The 23,220-nt window shown below is 44.8% G+C and overlaps 1 protein-coding gene across 2 annotated transcripts in view; it reads left to right on the top strand.

Moving 5' to 3' along the window:
• The window catches only part of LOC131404148 (uncharacterized), a 33,685-nt gene extending 11,811 nt beyond the window's left edge, over positions 1-21,874 (top strand). Inside the window, exons 2-4 of one of the 2 annotated variants that reach the window (XR_009219737.1) lie at positions 2,135-2,298; positions 2,431-3,054; positions 21,691-21,874. Coding sequence is in view for 1 of the 2 variants with exons in the window: in XM_058538487.1 (XP_058394470.1) it covers positions 2,135-2,298; positions 2,431-2,483 (217 nt within the window). In the remaining variant the exon portion in view is untranslated. Of the gene's footprint in view, positions 1-2,134; positions 2,299-2,430; positions 6,539-21,690 lie in introns of those variants that run through there. The other variant, XM_058538487.1, reaches the window with a different exon arrangement.
• Positions 21,875-23,220: the final 1,346 nt, after the last annotated feature.

The raw sequence follows: 23,220 nt of genomic DNA, 5'->3' as shown, positions 1-23,220 counted from the left end.
ATCCTTGTCCAAGGGCCCTTCTACACCTCAGTTCGAATCCTTGAATAAAGATAAATACACAATTTCTGTGTACATTCTGCATAAACTGAGAGCCTGGGCTTCGTTCCTTTTCCTCACCAGCAAAGATGCAAGTAAAGACCTCAGCCAATTGCTTTTTTGATGGGGCTTTGTTGAGTTTTTAATGTCTCATCAAGAGTCTAAACATGAGATTCTTTGCCATTTTCCTTATGAGCACTGGACTTGAGTGGCAACTCCAAAGAATTACTCTTCTCATCTTGTCTGCTTTTGATTAATTAACTGAAATACTATACATCATGAATAAATACTTCACATTCATTTTACCACAGATAATTTCTTTTTCACGGTAATAAATGTAAAAATGATTCCTGTCATCTACCAATTTCTCCTCATCCTAAAAATCTTTTCATTTAGCCAAGATGGTCCAACAGCACTTTATCCTGCTCTGAGTGAGCAGGATATCTTCTGAGTGATTATGGAATGCTTGAAATCACATGGGTTCTGAAGAATGGTGCATTATAACACTCACACAGTTCAGAGAGAGTGGGCTGTTTATCCAAGAAGGAAGTTTTTCCTCTGCTGAAGTCTATCTCCCTCTGTTATCCTCAGACCTTAGACACACCAGTAGCAGTTACAGACTGTATTTATGTGTCTTTAATTGCATGCAGAAACTTGGGGCCTGAGAGCATGTATTGTGAGTCGTTAGGAAAAGGCGTGGTGGAGCCCCAGTGAAGAACACAGTGTTGTAACTGGGAAGGTCATCAGCGGAATTTGGAACAACCGTGTGGCTGGGTATGAACACCAAGAAGCTTGGTGCTTTACTTTCATGCCTGGAAAGCCCTCCCAGTACTTTAGCTTAAAAGTTCAGAGAGCAGGGCCAGCCCAGTGGTGTAGTGTGGTTAAGTTTGTGTGCTCTGCTTTGGTGGCTCGGGATTTGTGAGTTTGGATCCCGGGTTCAGACCTACACACCACCCATCAAGCCATGCTGTGGTGACATCCCATATACAAAATAGAGGAGGACTGGCGCAAATGTTAGCTCAGGGCTAATCTTCTTCACCAAAAAAAAAAAAGTCCAGAGAGCAAATGGCCATGCCCTGACTGCTTTGACCCTGCTCGGGGCAGTTCTGTAATTTGTGACTTGGACTTCTTGCCACGCAGAACAGCTGAGAACCTTTCCTGGAATCAACTTTGACCCAGGAAGACTCTTGGGTTTGGGTGGACAGCTGAGATGTTAATTGCCATAATTTCTTATGCTCTACAAGAACACCTGAGCTCTTTGTTTATTTTATTGTTGTTGTTGTTGGTGGTGGTAGTGGTGTGTGTGTGTATGTGTGTGTGTGTGTTAGTTTTATATGATAATGAACAAAGATCTGAAATCTCACCCTGTCTCCCACTTGCTTCATATCCTTCATCCCGCTGGCTGGTTAGAAGCAAAGAATCGTGTAGGCGATGGGTGCTGAAAGCAGCCTTAGGCAGCCAGGACTCCCCATCGCACAGTACTCCCCCCTCCTTCCCCCTCCCTGCCCTCTGCAACTCTGAGTTCTCTTTCTGAACCTCTCACCTAGATCTCCACCTTCTTTTAAGTTCACGATGAACCTCGGTGTGGCGTGTTTGCGACGCTGTGCCGAGGCTGCTGTCCAAAAATAAACTATTGTACTGAGGCGGGGAAAGGCTGGTTTCAAGAGGTGTGCCAGCCAGCCGTGATGTTCAGTAGTTCTTATTGGTTAATGTCTGCAAATTTTCTTTTTCTACAAAAGCTAAATGGGGTTCATTAAACTCCTCTGGTGTAATTTTTTTTTAAAAAAGAAAGGACAAGCTAAAAATAACTTAAGTACAAGTCTTAGAGGCAGTGAAAGCATTGGTTGTTAGGAAGAACCGGTGATGAGTTCTGTGGAGAGGTTTTCACAATTGAAATTTGAAGCCCTGCAGGAACTTCCAGACCCCAACAGGAAGGGAAGGCAGAGGGCTAGGGAAGAGAGGCCTTGGGGGCAGAGCACAGGTTCCAAGAATGGACTCCCTCTCAGATTCAATTCAATTTTGCTTTTATCAAGCACTTATTAACATATAAGCTACCAAGTGGTCATAATATAAAAGTTCCTGACTCATGTCTGCTTAGGGTGTCAAGATCCTGGTACAATTTCATGCGAGAGTTGGGACTGGAAAATCTGAAGGACTGCCCCATTGGAGGCACCGGCTCTTTGAAGAAGATGGCTGTCCTGACTCATCAAGGGATGATAAGGCCTTCCTGCCATGTGCCGAGAGAAAGCAGAAGACAAACAGGTAACCAGTATGTGAATACAGCAGGAAGTGGGATTTTATTCACTTGTCCCTCACTAATGATCCCCTATGCCAAGAGCTAAAGTAGGAGGGTTCAGGCAGCAGCAAATTATATTCTGACACTTCCCTCCCCAGGTTTTCATGTTGGTGAAAGGAAAGGCGGGGAGAGCCTTGGAGATGAAAATTAGTCATCAGTGAGCACTCTGCAGCCGAGAGGTTTAACGAGGGCCTGGGCCAGCTGAGGAGGTGCTGCCTGTGGACGCAGTGGACGCAAGTTTGTGTGGCCCCGGCCCTCCGGACACCTGAGCACTGAGCCAGCTCTCCTCTGACAACGGCCTCCAGGCTCTCAGTGTGGTGCCGATCACACCAGGTCCCCGGGACTTAGGGCCTCTCTTGCCTGTACCAGTGTTAATTTGGATTCGTAAACCTGTGCAACTTTCCTGCTTCTCCCTGCCTTCTGGAGGGACAGGGCGTGAAGTGAGGGTGAGGAAGAATGACTCATTCTGCAGGAGGGAAGGAAGAGTTCCAGCCTCTCCCAAGGTTATGTCTCTGCTAATCCCCACTCCAGGCAGGCCACATGTGGAAGACATGGCGTTGACTTAGAAGACCTTGAAAGTGGTGTCCAGCGGCGACTTCTGGGCCTCGGGCGCTGTCCCCTGCCCTCCCTGCTCAAGAGCAATGAAGAGATGGTGAGCAGATAGATGGTGGGGAAGGTTGAGACAGACATTAAAGCGGAGACAGCCACTTGGCAGGCATGTGGTAGGTGGAAAGCACCAGATTGGGGCCCTGACCTGGTGACCTGTGAGGCCTTGGTAATGGTAAGATGCTATGGCTCCCCAGGGATGGGGTCCAGGGGTGATGGCTCCTGAGTCTGGGAAGCGGAGTGCGGGAGAAGTCGCAGCAGCACTGGTGGCTGAGTGCCCTCCATTCCTGCCTCTGGTTTGTGCCGTAGGCTCAAGAACCCAGCCCTCCCACCATCTGCTGAACCATCCTCATACTAAGTCACCCCACAGCAATAATTCTATGGGCCCGACTTCTTAAGTGCAGTAAGAATATTAGAAACCATCTCCAAAGGCTTATTATCTGCTGGGCACCATGCCAGGCTTGTACCTACATTATATCTCATTTATTCATCAGCCAGTCCCAGGTTCAAATTCTGGCTGTGCCATTTATTATTGAGAGTCACTTTAGGCAAATTACTTAACCTCTCTGATCCAGTTTCTTTAAGCCATAAAATGTGAATAATAAAAGCACTTATATTAAATAGTTGAGAGGATTAAATAAGTTAATGTATGGAAAGTGCTTAGCAGAGGCCTGGCACAGCACTCGATAATGTTTACCATCGCTACTATGTGCTGGGATTATCATTATCATCCGGCCTATTTTACACATGCAGTCAAGGCGACTGGCAGCTCTGGTATTCCCGCCTGGGTTCATGGGACTTTAAAGCCTGGCTTTTTTCCATTATGCCTCATTACTTTTTAAGATTTCTCTTACAGGATGTGGCAATTATAAGATTCAGAGTCCTTTGAACTCTGCTGAGAGTGGAACAGTGTCATCTCTTGTTTCCTATTAATAGTTTAACACACTGGCATATAGATCACAAAATGGTTTCACTTTAAGCATCACACCCTCAAGTTCAGGAACTGTGTCTTACACACTTTTGCTTCTTCAGTGTCCAGCAGAGTGCCTGTCACTGAAAGGCACCCAACACGTGTGTACTGAGTTGAACTGACTTGGATCCACAGGGAAAACGAAGCTGGTGAGGTAACTAGGGCTTCACTGCTCCCCCTGGCCATCCGCTGGGTGCCCCGTTTGACCCCAAAGGTCATTGTCTCCATACTTCCCAGCTTATTGTGAATTAAGGTGCATTTTAAAGTTCCTTCCTCCGTATTTCTCTCTTCTTAGTCTCTCTTCTCAGTGTATTCATTTACTGACTCTACAAATAACTATTAAGTGTCTGCTACATATCAGGCTCTGTGCTTGGTGCTAAGATATAATAATGAATAAGAAAATCAAAATTCCTGCCCTCACAAAGGGATACAGTAGGTGTCCAGGAGGTGAGGTTGGAATAAAGTCGCTGAGGAATGCCGTGTGCATGAGACAGCAAGATGTGTGCACTGTGTGCCGTGCTCTGGCGGGAGAGGTGGAGGTGCCATGGGAACATGCAGCAGGAGCGCCTCCCTGGGACTCGGACTCAGGCAATAATATCACGGGGAGCAGCCTAAACTGAGTTGCGAAGTGGAGTGGGAGCTACACAGGTAAGGGCTGCAGCGGGGAGCTATGTTTGAGGCAGAGAGAAGTGCTGGGAAAGTGCCACCGAATAGGGACCTGTGGGTATGAAAGGGGGGGCATATATATTTGAGAAACAAAATATATAGAAATGAGGCAACTTGAGAAAATGTCTGAAGTAACAGCAACAGATGGTAAATCACTTCAAATGATGTAATAATATATGCGTGTGAACGCATTCAGTAGAATGCAACAAGAGGTATTTTGTCAAAATGAGGTCACAGACTACCTACATGAGAGTCACCCGGGTTGCTTGTTAAATATACAAGGACATCATCTCAGGCCTCGGGAATCATAACGTCCGGAGGTAGGGCCTGGGCATCTGCAAGTTCAGCAAGCACCCTGGGTGATTCTGATGCCTGTTAAGGCGTGTGAACCAGTATTTACTGAGCGCCTCCCATGGTTCAACAAGCCCCACGGTCAGGATCAGAGAGGAGGGGTCTAAGGTCCAGAGGAGACACCACATGGGCCCTGGGGCATGAAGGCACGGTGCTCTCAGAGGCAGATGAAGACAAGGGAGGATGTTTCTAGTAGGTGAGATTGGAATAAAGTCACTAAGGAAATCTAAAAAGATGGTGCAGGGCCCACCTGTTGGCGCAAGCGGTTAAGTGCGCGCGCTCCGCTGAGGCGGCCCGGGTTTCGCCGGTTCGGATCCCGGGCGTGCACGGACACACCGCTTGGCAAGCCATGCTGTGGCGGCGTCCCATGTAAAGTGGAGGAAGATGGGCATGGATGTTAGCCCAGGGCCAGTCTTCCTCAGCAAAAAGAGGAGGATTGGCAGATGTTAGCTCAGGGCCAATCTTCCTCACACACACACACACAAAATACTTAATAAAAAAAAAAAATTAAAAAAAAGATGGTGCAGGGGACAGCAAAAATATTGGACTGCCTGGAGTGGAAGGGCAAGGTTGTGGAATAACAGAGTTTTAGCTAAAGAGATTTTATGGAATTCTGCAAATGAAAGGCATTTAATCAGACAACAGGAAATTATTACATGGTCTTCAGCAGGAAAAGCTCTAGTGCGATGGAAATCCTATTGGAAGGATGGTTAACAGGCAAATACTTTTGTGTTTACGACTTTGGACACCTCACTTAATTTCACTGAACCTTGATTTCTTAATCCATCAAGTGGAGATGACGATACCTACTTTTCAGGATTGTGAGGATTGAGTGGTATATATATGAAAAGTCAATCCTATTCTGGACCAAGGCTATATTAAAACATTAACAAAAACTAAAACCAAACACACACAATTTTTCATAACGGCTTGTGATATCTGGCCCCATGATAGTTAGTGTACCTGTTTACTGTATATTTCCTCCGTTCCTCTGGTCTTCCCTGAGCCTGTCTCTAGCTGCTCTGGTGGCTTCCTGGGAGCCTGCGTAGCCAGCCCTCTCGTGGAGCGCCCTCTAGTGCTGAATGCTATAATGACTCATTCAGTCTTGGATCTGAGGGTAGTTTTCTAATCTTATGAGAAACTGTCCTTTAAAGCTAATACAGCCTACATGAAAATAACGTCTTTAGTAAGAAGCAACACATGGATACCAAGAGCAAATTACTTGGTAATTTTTTAGCCATAATATCAGTGACTGGTTAATGATCTTCTCGAAACAAAATCGCTTAGCAAATACTGCGGGGTTGAAGATAGACCCAAAGACACAAAAGTTTCCCTTCCTGAGGCTTCCCCTATGTTAAAAAGAAAACCACAGGCCCCAAATGGTGTCACTCGTGCTAAAGCCCATGATACCAAACCTAGATTTAATACCTGATCTAATTCCGGGAGAGTTTCAACCTCTCCCGGAAATGTAAAAATGTAATATTAATTGACCAGTTTGGAATTTTCTGATCAAGCACCAGTAAGGTAATCTGTCACGTGGGCCCTCTCCATTCTCACCCCCCCCCCCCAAGGAGAGGTAATCTGCACGATAAATAGCGCCCCCCCTCATTCCCTTCTCCCAAGAGGAGCCGGCTTGGCCTAAAAATAATCCTTTCTTTTCTTTTGCTAATAGCTCCCTTGCCCTGCCCTTCTTCCTATAAAAACTTTTCAGTTTCTACAATCCCTTTAGAGCAGCCCTTCTACTACCTAGATGGGATGCTGCTGGATTCACAAATCATTTAATAAAGCCAATTAGATCTTCAAATTTACTCAGTTGAAGTTTGTTTTTTAACACCTTCCGTGCTTCCAAAGCAACTGAAAAATGTTTCCTTCAAACGTTTCTTTAATTGATTATTTCACTTACAAGTTCCTTTTTTTGAAAGAATGGGAATATCACTAAACTGGGAATATCAGGAGTCTGATATCTGATGCCAATTCTGTTATTGGCTAATTGGGTGACCTTGGCTAAGCAACTCTCCTCTGGATCTTAGTTTCTGCAAATGTAAAATGAGAAACGTAGACTCCATGATCACTCAGGTCTCTTCCAGTACGTGGTCTTGGCCTAAATAGAGAGGCTGTGCCTGGAGTGGATATTACACAGGGGTAGGAGTCAGAAGACTTATATTCTTATCCCTGTTCCAGTATTTACCAGTTCTGGGACCTTGGCCAATCATTTAACCTGTCTGGGCTTTAGTTTCCTCATCTGTAAAATGGGAAACAGACCTGCTCTGCCTTATTCACAGTGTTATTATGAGGCTCAAAAAAATGCTATTCACAAAATACTTTGAACACTATAAAATGCAATAGAAAATGCAACATTCTAAAATAAGTTCCCCTTCCTAGTCATCTTTTTGTAAATGATGTATGGCAGTTAAGGACTTTAAAAACAAACATCTAGTTTTAAACCCACCAGTTAGTTACTCCTATAACTTTAGGTAAATCTAAGCCTCAATTTTATTACCTGCAAAGCAAAAGAGATCAATATTGTTATGGTGATTAAATAAATATATGAAAGGGCTTAACATAGTGCCTGGTATATAATAAGAGCTCAATAAATTTATACTATTATTTTTCTCTAATCAATTTCATTATAGCATTTAATGGGTAAAGAAGCAAAGGAAGAAAAGTTAAATGATTTTTCGTAAGTGATCAAAGACTTTATTCTTAGACCCTTGAATGGAATTCTTTTCAGACCTGCTGTGTAGCATACATCTTTAATTCTACGAATGTGTTAACAGGAAAATCAAAGAACGCCTCAGACTGTGTAGGAATGACAGGTTAAGGTCCGTGCTTGGTTTAGAGACTTTTCTGACAATCTACTTGAATAGCCAACACAGAAGTTCAGTGTCCTGATTGATTTTAGGAGGCCAGTCCTACATAAACAGGACAATTATACAAAATGCTCTCAACCTCTGGATTCTCTGGACTTTGAACTCTCTGCTCCACTGGATCGTGCTGCTCCCACAGCTGGCACCAGCTCACCCAGCAGAGGCCTGTACATTCTGCCTACTGAAAGGCAAAACATTAGGACTAGTGGTGGGACAGTCCCTCCTTGTCACTGGGTCCTTGACCCAGACTCTGGTCACCATATCACGTCCTTTAAAAAAATTAAAACAAGGAGAAAAGTGGAATCCCAGTGAAGGACCATAAGGCCACTCTCAGAGTAAACAGCTGTGGGCTCTGAGAGGTCCTTCTGGGGCCCAGTGATGATGCTTTAACAGGCTTATTCTTGATTTCCCCAACCTTCTCTCCCATCTTAGGTAAAGGGGTCTGCATGAACAACTGAGGACAATGCCCCCTGGGAGCCAGCTGGTCTCATTTGTCAACAGTGTTCAGAGGACTGAAGGGAGTGGCACCTTGCATATCAATGGGACAACTTCACGTCAGTGCTTTCCCCTGGATTTTGAAAAACAACCTCTGTTTTCAGGCTGTGTGCTGAAAGGGAGAGCCTACGTTGCAAAACAATACTGAGAAAAGAGGCTCCTGGGCTCCCTCCACTTCCTTCCAAGCCCAGTCTCCCTGACTACGGTGGGGTCCCCAGAGGAGGGCAGCGAGGAGCATGTGTAGAAACAGGTGCGGAGAGTCTGGGAGTGGTGGGCCCAGCAGGCTCATTCCTCCCACATTTCTCTTGTTTTAAAAGTTAAGACTTCTGCCAGCAATCTATTTAGCGTTATGTGCAATCATCTTAGAATCAGAGTGACCAGACGGTGGTGTTTTGTAGCCACGCAGCTGTAAGGTTGACGCCCTGCGGTGTGAGGAAGCAGGGAAGCAATAGGTAAGCTTTTCCGGAGTGCTGTCTCTCCACGAAGGAAATCAGGGCTTCTCCGCACGTGGCCCCAGAGAAGTCAACTGAAGTGGGCATGGCTGCTTTCTGCGGCGCGTCTCGCTTTGTTTGCAATATCCCATGAGATGGGTTGGAGAGGATGGGGAAAGGGGATTGTCACCAAAAGGGCCCTCATTCTGCATTTCAAACTGCCTTGCTCATATAATTAGGAAATCAAACACTTTACAACAATCCAAGGCCCACCAAACTCCTATGTCTATTAAATAAGAAAGAAGCCCCTTCATAAAAGAGACAGACTGAAGTCAGAAAACCTAGATTAAAATCCCAATTTATTAGCTTTGTGATTTGGGGCAAATCCTCAAGAGCTATACATAGAGAAAGTATATCCTACCTTCCGTGTTGACCTCAAAGGGTGGTTATGAGAATAAAAATTAAAACGTGATGCGGTTTATGCAAAGGCTCGGGAAACTGGAAGAGACGTTTAGAAGTGCCTGCCAGGCATCTGGTTCATACCCGGAAAATATCTGTGGAATTGGCTGCTGGAGGGAGATATGTGGGATGTCAGATGCAAAGCAAAGCTGGCGGGGAGATATTTTGGGCTTTGTCTTTGCTTACTCCCTTCAATCATTTACTCTGTCCACACATGAAACTGGTTTCAATTCCCTTCAGCCCCACTCTCCCCACCAAACAGCCCTCCGCAAAATGTGCACAGTAGTCTAGATTCTCCAATACCATCGCAGCAGCCTGGGCCTGTCCACGTGTGACTGACCATGTGCCCAGTGGCTCATTTGTAATGTCTCCTAACATCTATTTTCACATACTAGGAGGCCAGTGCAACAGCCCCGTATGGACCCGAAAGAAAAAGAATATCCAGATATATGTAATGACCTCACGGTGCCCCTTCTAGGCCACAGCTGTGTTAAGTTTGCCATACTCTAGAATGGAGCTGCTCAAACTTTAGTGTGCTAGAACCACCTGGGGAGCTTGTAAAATGTGAGTCTGATCCAGATGGTCTGGAGCGGGCCTTACGTCTCAGGTGGTGCTGATGCTGGGGGTCCTCAGAGCACACTTGAAGTGGCAGGGCTGCAGAAGACTATCAAGGACTCAGTCACCTCTGCCTCACATCCCTGTTTTCATTGGTTGACCCACAATTGTAAGCCCCATCCCATGATTTCACTCCCAACAAAACTTGGTGCGTCCTCTCCTCCACCTCAGTTTCCCACTCACTTCCTCTTTCCCAGGCCCTTCCATTGAGCCATCTGGACTCCCTATCTTCTCAGTTCTTGCTCACATCTGTGAAACCCTGCTTCCCTGGGGCTCATGTAAACTTCCTGATCTGTTCTTCTTCGTCACTGATGACTACAGTCGTAGCCCTTCTCTCTGTTTCAAGTTCTGCCATCATCTTGGGTGGTGTTCACATCTTATAGATGGCCCAGCTTCCTTAGTTCTCCATCTCTGATTTACCTTCTTCTTCACCTTAGCCCAGACACCACTTCTATGACCATGCTCTTGACCTGGAAGTCACCCCAAACTATTCCTTCTCTCATAGAGTATTTCAGACAGTCTACTCTGATCTCAATTCCTACCTTTCCTCCTTATTTGGTCTTCATACCCTCTTTCACTGCTGCTGTGAACTTGGGTTCCCCACAGCCTGAGGCCCTATCTGAGCTCTCCCTCACCTCCTGCCTTCTTGAGTCTAGCCCTCACTGAATGCACTCATATACCATGTACCTCTCTTTCAGGATGTAATTGAAACAGCAGGACTTGAGGAGCCCAATTATAAAGCAAACTTATTTTCCCCCCACAATTGCCCTTATAAATCACCCTGAGGTGATGGTTTCCCCTGGATGAGACCCCCAGCAGGCCCCATAGCTTATCTGCTCACTCACAGATCATGGAAAGTGCTCTCGTCACTTTAAGTCTCAGGACAGTCTCAGCTGAGTAAGTAATCATGCCCAGTGCAGAGATATAATAAAAACTGTGAATCACTCAAAGCTGGCCTATTGCAAGCTGGGAGCCTGCAGTAGGAAAGGGGAGTGTAGTCAGCTTCTAGTCTCTTTACAATGCCAGGTCCTCCCTCCCTTTACCAGGTGCAACTTTGGACCCCTAACAGGATTAGAGGGGAAAGTGGAGATAAAGGGGCCAGAAAGGATCTACTGACTAGAGGGTTGGCACTCTCTGGGATGGGCCAGTGTTCAAAGTGGACTCTTTCCTGGATGGGCTGCTCTGAGATTCTTTGGAGCCCAGTTCCTGGGGATTCTTACCTGCACTTCCCTAATACAGTGATCCACTTATTGACTGGCCACTTGAAACTCCTCCTTTAACCTCTGTTCTTGGGAGTTGACCTCTCTCTGTTGGAATACCTTTAAGAATAGTCCTTTGGGGAAAGTCCCTTTAAGGAGCTTCTAGGTCAACTCACAGCACACCCTTCCAATATCTGCACTTCTGTGTCACGGTAAACATACACCTTGACCTGTGGTCAGTGGAGTGAACTTACTTCCCAAATTACACGCTCCATACTGTTGCCACAAGCAGCTTCACTCAGACACCTGCCCTTTAGATTTCTTAGGCACGAGGCTGATACCAGTCCAAGCCCCACCTCCAGGGATGCATTTCAATTGCTCCAGAAGGTCTCCCTGAAGGCCTGCCACTTCTTCTGCATTGTGGGGATTTGGGGTGAATCACACATCATCCACTCACCAGATCCTCCTCCTGAAGTTCCCAGCCCTGCTCTCAGACTCTCCAGCCTCTTTCGTAGGCTGGGGCTGGGTAGTCAGCTAAGGTCTCAAAACCAGTTCTTAGCCTCCTCCATTACAAGTCCTGCACAATCGAGCTAACAGCTCACTCTGGAATATGGGAGCACTTGCCACCTGTTATCTTGTGTCCTCAGTCCAAGCAGATGCAAAATCCCATGTAAACATTCTGTGACAGTATTTCTTCTCATAGCAGCAATGCCGCATTTATTTTGTTGTTAATCTTTGCCCTCCTAAAAGATAATCTCCACAAGGTCTGAGGCCATGTCCTGGGCATGTCAACACCCATCATGTTATCTAATAGTTCAGTAGGTAGAGCATGCAAAGGGCTTTTATGCAACCCGCCTTCCTGAGCCGCAGACCTTTCCTTCTCCCCTTCACAGCCCAAAGTCTGCAGTTTGTACTCTCCATGTCCTAATTTCCTAACTCGTTGCTAGGAAGAAAGGACAGGCTTTGATAGGAGTTCGGGGAAACTATACTTGGCACCTGAGCAGAGGCTTATGGTTCAGTCTACCCCTGCCACAGCCCTGGCCCTGAGCTGGCTGGCTGCTCCCCAGGATCATGACCACTGTCCCCTCCTCTTTGTGCCTGTTGCTGGGTCTTCAGTCAGTTTCACACAATCAGTGCAGGCTTTTTTTTTTTTATTGCGGTAACATTGGTTTATAACATTATATAAATTTCGGGGGTACGTCATTATATTTCAATTTCTGTGTAGATTACATCATGTTCACCACCCAAAGACTAATTACAAACCATTGCCATACACCTGTGCCTAATCACCCCTTTCGCCTTCCTCTCTGCTCCCTCCCCCTCTGGTAACCACCAGTCCAACCTCTGTCTCTATGTGTTTGTTTGTTGTTGTTTTTATCTTCTACCTATGAGTGAGATCATATGGTGTTTGACTTTCTCCATCTGACTTATTTTGCTTAGCATAATACCCTCAAGGTCCATCTATGTTGTCACAAATGGCCAGATTTCATCGTTTTTATGGCTGGGTAGTATTCCATTGTGTATATATACCACATCTTCTTTATCCATTCATCCTTGATGGGCACCTACCTTGCCTCCAAGTCTTGGCTATTGTGAATAATGCTGCAATGAACATAGGGGTGCATATATCCTTACACATTTGTGTTTTCATGTTCTTTGGATAAATACCCAGCAGTGGAATAGCTGGATCATATGGTAGTTCTATTCTTAATTTTCTGAGGACTCTCTACACTGTTTTCCATGGTGGCTGCACCAGTTTTCACTCCCACCAGCAGTCTATGAGAGTTCCCTTCTCTCCACATCCTCTCCAACACTTGTTGTTTCCTGTCTTGTTAATTATAGTCATTCTGATGGGAGTGAGGTGATATCTCATTATAGTTTTGATCTGCATTTCCCTGATAATTAGTGATGTTGAACATCTTTTCATGTGCCTGTTGGACATCTGTATATCTTCTTTGAAGAAATGTCTGTTCAGATCTTTTGCCCGTTTTTTTTTTTGTGAGGAAGATCAGCCCTGAGCTAACATCCATGCTAATCCTCTTCTTTTTTTTTTTTTTTGCTGAGGAAGACCAGCTCTGAGCTAACATCTATTGCCCATCCTCCTCCTTCCCCCCCCCCCCCCAAAACCCCAGTAGATAGTTGTTTTAACTGGGTTGTTAGTATTTTTGTTGTTGAGATGTATGGGTTTTTTATATATTTTGGATATTAACCCCTCATCAGGTATATGGTTTGCAAATTTCTTCTCCCAGTTGTTAGGTTGTCTTTTCACTTTGTTGATGGTTTCCTTTGCTGTGCAGAAGCTTTTCAGTTTGATGTAGTCACATTGGTTTATTTTTTCTATTGTTTCCCTTGCCTGGTCAGACATGGTACCTGAAAATATGCTGCTAAGACCAATGTTGAAGAGCATCCTGCCTATGTTTTCTTTTAGAAGTTTCATGGTTTCAGGTCTTCCATTCAAGTCTTTAATCCATTTTGAGTTAATTTTTGTATATGGTGTAAGATAATGGTCTACTTTCATTCTTTTGCATGTGGCTGTCCACTTTTCCCAACACCACTTATTGAAGAGACTTTCCTTTCTCTGTTGTATGTTCTTGGCTCCTTTGTCAAAAATTAGCTGTCCATAGATGTGTGGGTTTATTTCTGGGCTCTCAATTCTGTTCCATTGATCTGTGTGTCTGTTTTTGTGCCAGTACCATGCTGTTTTGATTACTATAGCTTTGTAGTATATTTTGAAATCAGGGAGTGTGATACCTCCAGCTTTGTTCTTTTTTCTTAGGATTCCTTTGGCTATTCTAGAGCAGACTTTCTACAGGAAGAGTCTCACCCAAGCCTGATACACCTGCTGACTCCTGGGCTTCAATCAAGGGGAAAGGGCAGGGTCTGGGCCTCTGGGTGTCTCAGTTTCCTAGGAATGTTGTAACAAAGTCCCACAAACTGGGTGGCACGAATTTATTCTCTCATAGCTCTGGAATCTAGAAGTCAGAAATCAAAATGTCAGCTCATGCTGCCTCTGAGGGTCCAGGGAAGAATCATTCCTTGCCTCTTCCTAGCTTTTGGTGGCCGGCAGTAACCCTGGGCATTCCTTGGCTTGTAGCTGCATCACTCCAGTGTCTGCCTCAGTCGTCACATACTTCCTCTCTGTGTGCTCCTCTGTGTCTTCACATGGCCCTCTTTTAAGGATACTAGTCATTGGATTCAGGGCCCATCCTAATCTGGTATGGCATCATCTTAACTAATTAAATGTACAAAGACCTTATTTCCAAATAAGGTCACTTTCTGAGGTCCTGGGTGAACATGAATTTTGGGGGTACACCATTCAACCAAGTCCAGGGGGTATTGTAGGAGTAGGGACAATCTGATGAGGTAGGGAATGTTATCCCCAGATGAAAACAATGGTAAAAGGGCTTTTCCCCCTAAACAGTCTCACCTCATTTCCAAAATGGATCTAAGTAATATGTATCTTCATTTTGGTTTGCTTTGTCTTAGTGGACAAATACTCTATAAGAAAAAGAAGGTCTCTTTGTAACCAACAGGAGCCCCAGTGGCTTCATCTGCATTGAAGACTAAGTTGTCATCAGAGCAGGCCTAGTCAACCACTGCACACTGCATGGCACACAGCTCTCCAGAGGCCAGCCCAGGGCTCTCTGTGACTGTGGCCTTAGATGCTGTTACAGTCAGGGAAGGAGTGTGTGGGACAGCAAAACACGGTTTTTTTTTTTTTTTTTTTTTTGTGAGGAGATCAGCCCTGAGCTAACATCCCCCAATCCTCCCCTCTTTTTGCTGAGGAAGACAGCCCTGGGCTAACATCTGTGCCCATCTTCCTCCACTTTATATGGGACGCCGCCACAGCATGGCTTGCCAAGCAGTGCGTCGGTGCGCGCCCGGGATCCGAACCAGCGAACCACGGGCCGCCGCAGCGGAGCGCGCGCACTTAACCGCTTGCGCCACCGGGCCGGCCCCAAAAAACACGGTTTTTGACACAGAATGAAAATGCAATTCTTGCTCCCTAAGAGGGTGTTTGAAAAAATATCTGCCTAGTTCAAGTTCTTCTCCAGCTATTTGACATAGCAGGAGGTGACACTCCCGTCACCCAGCTTCCCAGTGAGCCTACCATCCTGACCTCCCCTTGCCCCACTGTGCACAAGAGCTCCACTCCAGGAGGCGAAGGGAGAGCACAGGCTGGGTGCCTACCTCCGCTTTCCAGCTTGGGATGGGGGTACAGTGAGAAGCCGAGAGAACCCTGGGGGGAGCAGCCTACAGCTCTGAAAGTTAGATGGTAAGAGCCCAGGGCAGGGACTGGGCCTGTCCCCTTCGTGGTGCCTGTCTGTCTGGCACAGAGCAAACACTCATGGAATATCTTGGGAATGAACGATTGGTCACTGGGAATGCTGGTCACTAGGTCAGCCCATTTCTCTGTGACGATTTCCTTCCCGGGTCCTGGATTTTTTAGAGCAGTCTCTAATTTAAATATGTCTTGATTTGGAATTTGGAAATTATGGTGACTATTTCAGGAAGGAGCATGTTCAACTCAGATGCTCTTTGAGCCCCCATATGCAAGTACCACCCACCCACCTGAAAAAGCAATGTGGCAGCACCTGCCCTAAGACCCCACCAGGAAAGCCTGGGCCTCAAACAGCAGGAGGGACTCTGGAGCCATTCAAGATTTAGTCTCTAGGGGACACAGTGACTGGCTGGATGATAAGTAAGGGAGAGGGAGGAGTCCCTGACTATTATAATTATTTTCCATAAACTAATACCGGGTATTAGCAATGCGCTGGATAGCTGTTGAAATGATTAATGAAAGGACTGGCTTCTACATTTATAAATTCATTTCACCAAAATATCAGGAAACATCTAAATGTAAATCAGTTGTATAACTTGATGCCAATTTGCCTCTTTTATCTGAAGCCTGATGTAATACCTGATGAGATTACCTATCCCCACCCTTACACCCAAAATCACATAATCCAAAACTCATTAAGAAGAGGTGTGTTTACAGGCGTTATTCCCTCTAATCCTGTAGAAAACTAGGGAATATTAACTAAATTTTCCATGGAATTAATCTATTCACAGGGGAGGCAGGCCAATGTTTCTAGCACCTACCAGGCCCTGCGTAAGATAGCATACCAAACATATCCAAGGAGTGTATCGTTATCTGCACCGCATAGCAAATTAACCCAAAATTTAGTGGCTCAAAACAAGCATTTATTATCTTACAGTTTCCATAGGTCGGGAATTGGGAGTACCTTAGCTAGGTGGTTTTGTCGCAGGCTCTCTTATGAGGCAAATGTGATGTCTTCCAGGGCTGCAGTTATCTGGAGATCTAACTGAGGCTGGAGGTCTACTTCCATGCTCACCTCAGTTGCTAATTGGCTACTGACTGGAGTCCTCAGTTTCTCATCACGTGGGCCTCTCTATAGGGCTGCCTGAGCATCCTCGTGACGTGGCACCTGACTTCCCCCAGAGTGGGTGATAGAGAGAGAGAGAGAACAAGGCAGAATCAACAGTGCTTTTATGACCATTTAGTTTTCTTCTGTGACCACCCAAGATCAGTTGTGATGCCATTATTTAGAAATACAAACGAATGCCATTCTTTCTTATTTTCAAGAACATAATTTGCTATTTCCCTTAACCATCTCACCCTGGAGACTTTTATCTGAGTATATTATGTTATTTTTGTTAGGTTTAGACTAAATTTCTGCAACAAAGAGACCCCAAAATATAGTAGCTTAGACAAGAGAGAAATCTATTCCTCTTTCAGATGCCAGTCTAGAAGGGGATGGGGAGTGCAGGGTGGCCTTGCTCTTTGAGGGCATCCAGGAACTCAGGTTCCTTCTATTTATGCATTTGTCTCGAGGCTGCTGACTTCATCTGCATGATCACAGCTGCCCCAAAAGTGCAGAAGAGGGTGGGGAGAGGATATGGAGAGGTAAAGGCTTCCCAGATAAGAACGTGACCTGGACATTGCACACATGAATTCCCATCCCATTGCTTACATCCCATTGGCCAAAGTCATACGGCCATGCCTACCTGCAAGAGAGGCTGGGAAATGGAGTCTCTATCTGTGCCCTGCTCAAACTTGTGGGGCAGAAGATGGAGAGAATGAATCATGGGGGACAGTTAGGGTTCTCTGTCCCCTAAGTGAATAGACAGCAAATAAGCAGAGGCTGCATGACACCATGAGGTCTGAGCCTCTAGCTCTGCCACTAACTAGTGAGGAGACCAGATGTAAGTTACTTATAACCTTTCTAGACGTCAGCTTTTATAGTCTGTAAAATGAGCACATGGGACTAGATCACTGATTTCCAACTCACAGGCTTCACATTCGGAGGGATCTGTGGTGTGATTACAAGGAATTTTAGGAAATGTTTGTGAATCAAGCGTTTTCTGTCAATGGAATAAATAATATGACTCATCTATATGTATACTATTAAGTTTCAAATGTAGGCGCTGTCGTAATGATTAAAGTATTACTGTGTTTGGAATTAATTTTATCCCATTTGTTACTTTTCTTTCCTAAAGTCTAGAATTACAATTACTATCGAATGGGAGACTGTGACCTTTTCTAATGTTAAAAGGAATCTTTGTGCTTGAGTTCCTGGCACATGATAGATGTTCAGTAAATATTTGTTGACAGGATTAAATAAAATGTAGGGCACCATTACGTAAGAGGATCGCTTTCGTCTCCGCCAACTCTAAATCTTATGAATTCTTTACTCTAGCTCTGAGGCAATTTTCCAGTTTGAGTTTTACTGTAACCAATCACTTCTACATAATTAAAACCAGCTCTGACCCACTGCATCAGTTCCCAGATACTGGGAGACTTTCCCGTTTCACATACTACAATAGCTGCTTGCTTAGTATTCACATCTGCAAAATGCCTTCCTGGAAATAATCTTCCCCTGTTGCAAAAATGAGGGAGTCCGTGTGGAACTTACACACCACCCGTTGAAGGTTTTGCATTATAAATTCATTCAGAAACATGAATTACGTCTGCTTGTAAGGGTACAATTAGGAGACGATGTGGCAGCTCCCCAGTAGATGAGCGGGAGAATTTCCAAGGCTCTTCAGAAAATCGCCAACATTTATTATTTTATGCTGTATAATATTGTTAAGTTCTAAAATTTTACATCAAGAATATAAAATAAAATATGTTGGCATATAGGCTAAGGAGGCTCCTGCTGCTCCCCTCGTCCACCTCTGAGGTCAATCCCAGGAGGAGGCATGTTTCTATGGATTGGTCCCTTTCTAATCCAATATCCAGAGAGAGTCTCGGGCCGTGCTCTCTAAGGTGTGGGGCTTAAATAGACTTCTGTCTTCTGGGATGGTTTTCCTCTGGAGGAAGAAGGAGAGGTCCTGGCTACTTCATTTCATTCTCTCTCATTTCTTCATTCTGTCTTTTCCATCTGCTTGGGTAAGTCAGATGGGCAGCACTCAGTTCATCTGAGGGCTGGGGCTGGCTGCCCAGACTGGCTTTGCCCTGGGCATTTGTACACATGCAGGCTCACACACCCTCTTCTTGGCCCTCATTCCTGGTTGTCAGTGCATTGTTCTTGCTTCACTATCAAGTACTGGGCTGAGGGGGCAGAGCCTCAGGTGCTGCCTAGAGAGGAGGCTGTGTGACTGGTTTTATTTCTAGGCTCTAGGCCACTTTACCCCGCTTAGCCTTGCCTGCTGGTGGAGTGCAATGGCCTTGGAGGCCAAAGCCCAAGTTTCAAAGTTTCCCTTGGCTCAACACAGTCTCCCATACATAATGTGGCCTCTGAAACTTCCTCCAGTTTAGGCATAAGTGGAGGGTGCGATGGAAGGGTTCTGATCTTCTGTCCTGGTCATCTATTTTTCTGTTTGCAACAAAATAAGTTATTTAAGAGGAGGATTTTACGTAGAGAATATGGGAAAGGCACATTAATTCAGACTGTCCTGCATCTGATTTTATAATATAGGAAATTGTTCTGAAATGTAACAAACCACAAGTTTAAAGTTAGAAGGCTGGAGTTCAAATCCCATTAACTATGTGATGTTGGCTAAGATATTTAGCCTCTGGTTTCTTGGAAGTGTTTGTGTGTGTGTGCACGTTATAATACGTATCTTATAGGAGAGTTAGGAGTAAATGAACTACCATATACATGTTATAAAAATAGTAGTAGGATGCTTGGTAAATACTTCTTGAATTTCTATGGTAGTTCAAACACGTTTTACTGGATTTAATTAAGCCTTTGAGATTATTTCTTCTGAGCGTTTTCAAGGACTTACTCGCTAAATTCATAGCTTTCTTTTATTTTCAAAGCAAGGGATAACAAACTTATGTTCCTCAATATGCAGTCTCTTTTGGGAATCAGCAATTACTTCTTTTTTTTTTTTTTTTGTGAGGAGGACTAGCCCTGAGCTAATATTGGATGCCAACCTCCCCCTTTTTTCTTGAGGAAGAGTGGCCCTGAGCTAACATCCATGCCCACCTTCCTCTACTTTATATGGGACGCCGCCACAGCATGGCTTACCAAGTGGTGCGTCGGTGCATGCCCGGAATCCGAACCTGCGAACCCGGGGCCGCCGAAGGGGAGTGCGCGCACCCAACCACTTGTGCCACCGGGCCAGACCCCAGCAATTACTTCCTCTATATCCAAAGACTTGTATGGTTATGACACACAACTATTTTAAACTATAGCTTTTGTCATTAATTAGTCTCATTTAGTTTATTAGAACATGTTGATACTAATTATGTATATTTTGCCTAAAAGGATTAACACAATTTCACAAAGAAATATTTTACACATTTTGTGCTTTCATCCTACAAATATGTATTAGTGATTTTGACCTAAGTTGTCTCTATTATTCTAATTGAGGGAGATTTGGTTACATAGAATCAGTTTAGAAAGTAGTCAAAATTTTTTTTTCAACAATTTGGAATTTTATTTTGTTCCTGCCATAATGTAATGACAACATCACAGGCAAAAATAGCCATTTCATCGTGGCTTTTGGATGGTAAGTGTATGCTTTTAAAAAGTGTACTATATGCACAAAAAAGCTCTAGTAATTATGAACTGTGATACAGTGAACTTTTTTTTTTTTTTTTAGTAAGTAGTCAATTTAATTCCTGCCTCAAATTGGGAAACAGAGAGTCGCAGGCATGATTGCTTGAGCTTGGAGAAAGATGATTAGGGTAATTTACAGTGCCCTATCTTCCCTAAAGAAAGTTGCACCAGACTCAAGACCCACGTGCTTGTCTTGGTGTGGGGATGATAAAGGCCAGCGCAGGGCTGCCTCGATAAGCCTCTATTCATGTTAGGTAGGGACTTCCAGAGATAAGCAGATGTCTGCTATACCCCTCCAGTTCTAAGAAAAAATAAAGTAGGTGTTTCTTCGGAGAGGTCCGTTTGTTGCATTTTTGCAAGGATCCATTGTCAGAAGTGAAAGAAGTGAGAGCCGGCTCCTGACAGCCTCGCAGAGCCAGAGGGAGGCCAAGGGACTTGGGTGCCTTTCCCCTCAGCTCCAATTTCTAGCCTTGAGTTTAGTGTGTCTGAAAATGGATGGATTCCATAGTGAGGATCAACATTTATGGCAAAACCTCATTCTACACTCCTGTACCCGCTTCAGCCAGGGTGACATAGTCCAGCTAGCCTCTTCATCGTAGGTCCTAATTCTTAATAGAACTAACATTTATTCAGATGCACCATGAGCCATGCTAATCATCCTACATAGATGATCTCATTTAGTCTTCAAAGCGCACGTAGGGGGTAGGCTCTATTTATTATTATCCCAATTTCACATATGAGAAAACTGAGCTTTAGACAGATTCAGTGATTTTCTCAGAGGTACACAGTTAATAAGTGGGAAAAAGCTAGTGGGCAAATGTGGGCAGCCTGACCTTAGAGCCTGAACTCTGACTAGCACGCAGCCCAGTCTCCTAACTGGTGTCTCAGCCACAGTGATCATCGTGCATCTGAATTGTCTTCGACAGTGCTGGCTTAAGCTGTTCTGTCCCTTTAGTCCATGAAGATGCTCTAACTTGTCCAACTGGTAATATTTTAAACATAGGTGTCATCCATGTATTTATTGAACAGACACATAGTGCTTACTAGTCTAAATGGTCTGTTAAAATTAACTGATTTAATTCTTACCACGACTGTATAAAGTATGCCTTACCATATCATCTCCATATTACACCTGGGGAAATTGAAGAACAGAGAGGTGACCAAGGTTGCAGAATTAATAAATGGTAAATGGCAGAGTTGGGATTCAAATCCAGGCCACCTGACTAGTAACCATTATACCACATTGCCTCTACATTCAAGGTATTAGTTAATAGAACATTTACCATATGCTCAGCACTCAATAGAGGGGGATATAGACATGGATTCCACCCTTCAGCTGCATGCAAATTGCAATAATAAATAGTTGCTCAGAGGGGGTAAAGTTCAGACAGGCTGGAGTAGGCTCCAAAGGCGTGGCAGACACTGCTGATTGTCTATCTCATCTTCAGTCTCTTCCTCTTCCTTTCTGACAGAATGCCAGTTCTGTTTAGGAATGTGTCCAGTAAGAGGTGGCCATGCAATCAAGTTCTGGCCTTTGGGATGCCGGGGGAAGTCTGCTGGGTGGGGCTTCCTGAGAAGCTATTATTTTCCTGATACAAAGGCACAGATTTAGTTGTCATGCACCTTTAACTCTTTGTCCTTGCCCTTTCTTTTTTCCTGGGACCCAGACACAATACCTGGAGTGGAGCAGCCATCTTACAACCATGAGGACTAAAGCTAGATGCTAAGGATGGCAGACAAGGAAGTTAGAAGCAGCCTGGGCCTTGATGATTTGTTTAAGAAGCTGTAGCAGTCCTGGAATGCCTTCCTCTGGACTTCCTGATGTGTGAGAAAAATAAACACCTATTTGGTTAAAGCAATGTAATTGAGTTACTGTTACAAGCAATTGAACAAAATCCTAGCTTGCGCAGAAGGCTTCATGGAAGAGAGTCTCCATCTAAACTTTGAAGATCAGGAATATTCAGCTAGGTTGGGGGAAAAGAGAAACATCCCAGGTGTTGAGTGCATCCTACCCAATGATGGGGAAGCAGAACCAGCATGGTGGGTTGAGGGGAAGGTGGGAAACCAGTGGGTCTGGGTAGAGCATGGTAAACACGTCTCTAGCACCTAAAGAAGAGCAGGAAGGGTAAAGGGGCTGACGTATGAAACAGCACAGAAGGGGCTGAGACTCAGTGAGAGATGAGCCTTGGGCCACATCACGGATTCTGAACTAACTGTTTGGACTTTATGAATAAAGAGGTGGGAAGCACTGAAGAGTTTGGGCAGGGACATAATATTAAACAGCCAAGTAGGAATACACACAGGCATTCTATATGTGCAACTAGATCTTCACACAGTCAGCCCACAGATATTTTTGCACATTCTACTAGTATGTGCCAGTCACTGTCCTCAGTCCAGGGTGAGAGATCAAGATTCTGTAAGATGATATAAGTTCAATTTCTGGGCCCCTAAACAAATATTTCAGAGAAGGGGTCCCATTATCTCTTTTCAAATGATAAAACATAGTGTTTTGGGTGGGACTGACTGACTTCAAATTCTGGCTTTGTCACTTATTAGCCACGCGACCTTGGATAGGTTTCTTTACATCTCTGTGCCTCAGTTTCCTCAGATGCATTGTGCAGCTAATAAAAGTACTTTCTGCATAGTTTAATCATGAAGATTAAATGAGACAGTACTGATCCAGTGTTCCCTGTGTAATCCATAGCAGTCCTAACTTTCTATTGTTCAGTCCCCAAATCATGGAGTGTCCTGGACTCCTCTTCTCTCATCAGCAAATCCTGTTGGATCTAACTTCAGAATATATCCAGAATCCAATGGCTTTGTGCCAGGTTCACCGCTATCATCTATCTGGTTGTGGCCACCTTCATCTCTGCAGTGGTTACTGCATCCCCCACCTGCTGGGAATATTGGTTGTTGAAGGCACACAGGTATGGCCTTTGTGCGGACTGCCTCGGCTCAAGAGAACTGCCTCATTCAAAACTTACATGGCCTCCAAAGGGGCAGCGCCCACCAACGACTGGCTGATGCAAGGATACGAAGACCTGGCCACCTCGCCTGTGGCAGGCAGAATAATGGCCTAATCCCCAGAACCTGTGAATATGTTAGTTTATATGGCAAGGGAAATTCAGGTTGCTAATTAGCTGACCTTCAGTTGGAGAGATTATGCTGGGTTATCCAGGTGGAGCCAATGTAATCAC

This window comes from Diceros bicornis, chromosome 4, assembly GCF_020826845.1.
Source record: "Diceros bicornis minor isolate mBicDic1 chromosome 4, mDicBic1.mat.cur, whole genome shotgun sequence".
NCBI lineage: Eukaryota > Metazoa > Chordata > Mammalia > Perissodactyla > Rhinocerotidae > Diceros > Diceros bicornis.
This window is presented reverse-complemented; position numbering and strand designations above follow the sequence as displayed.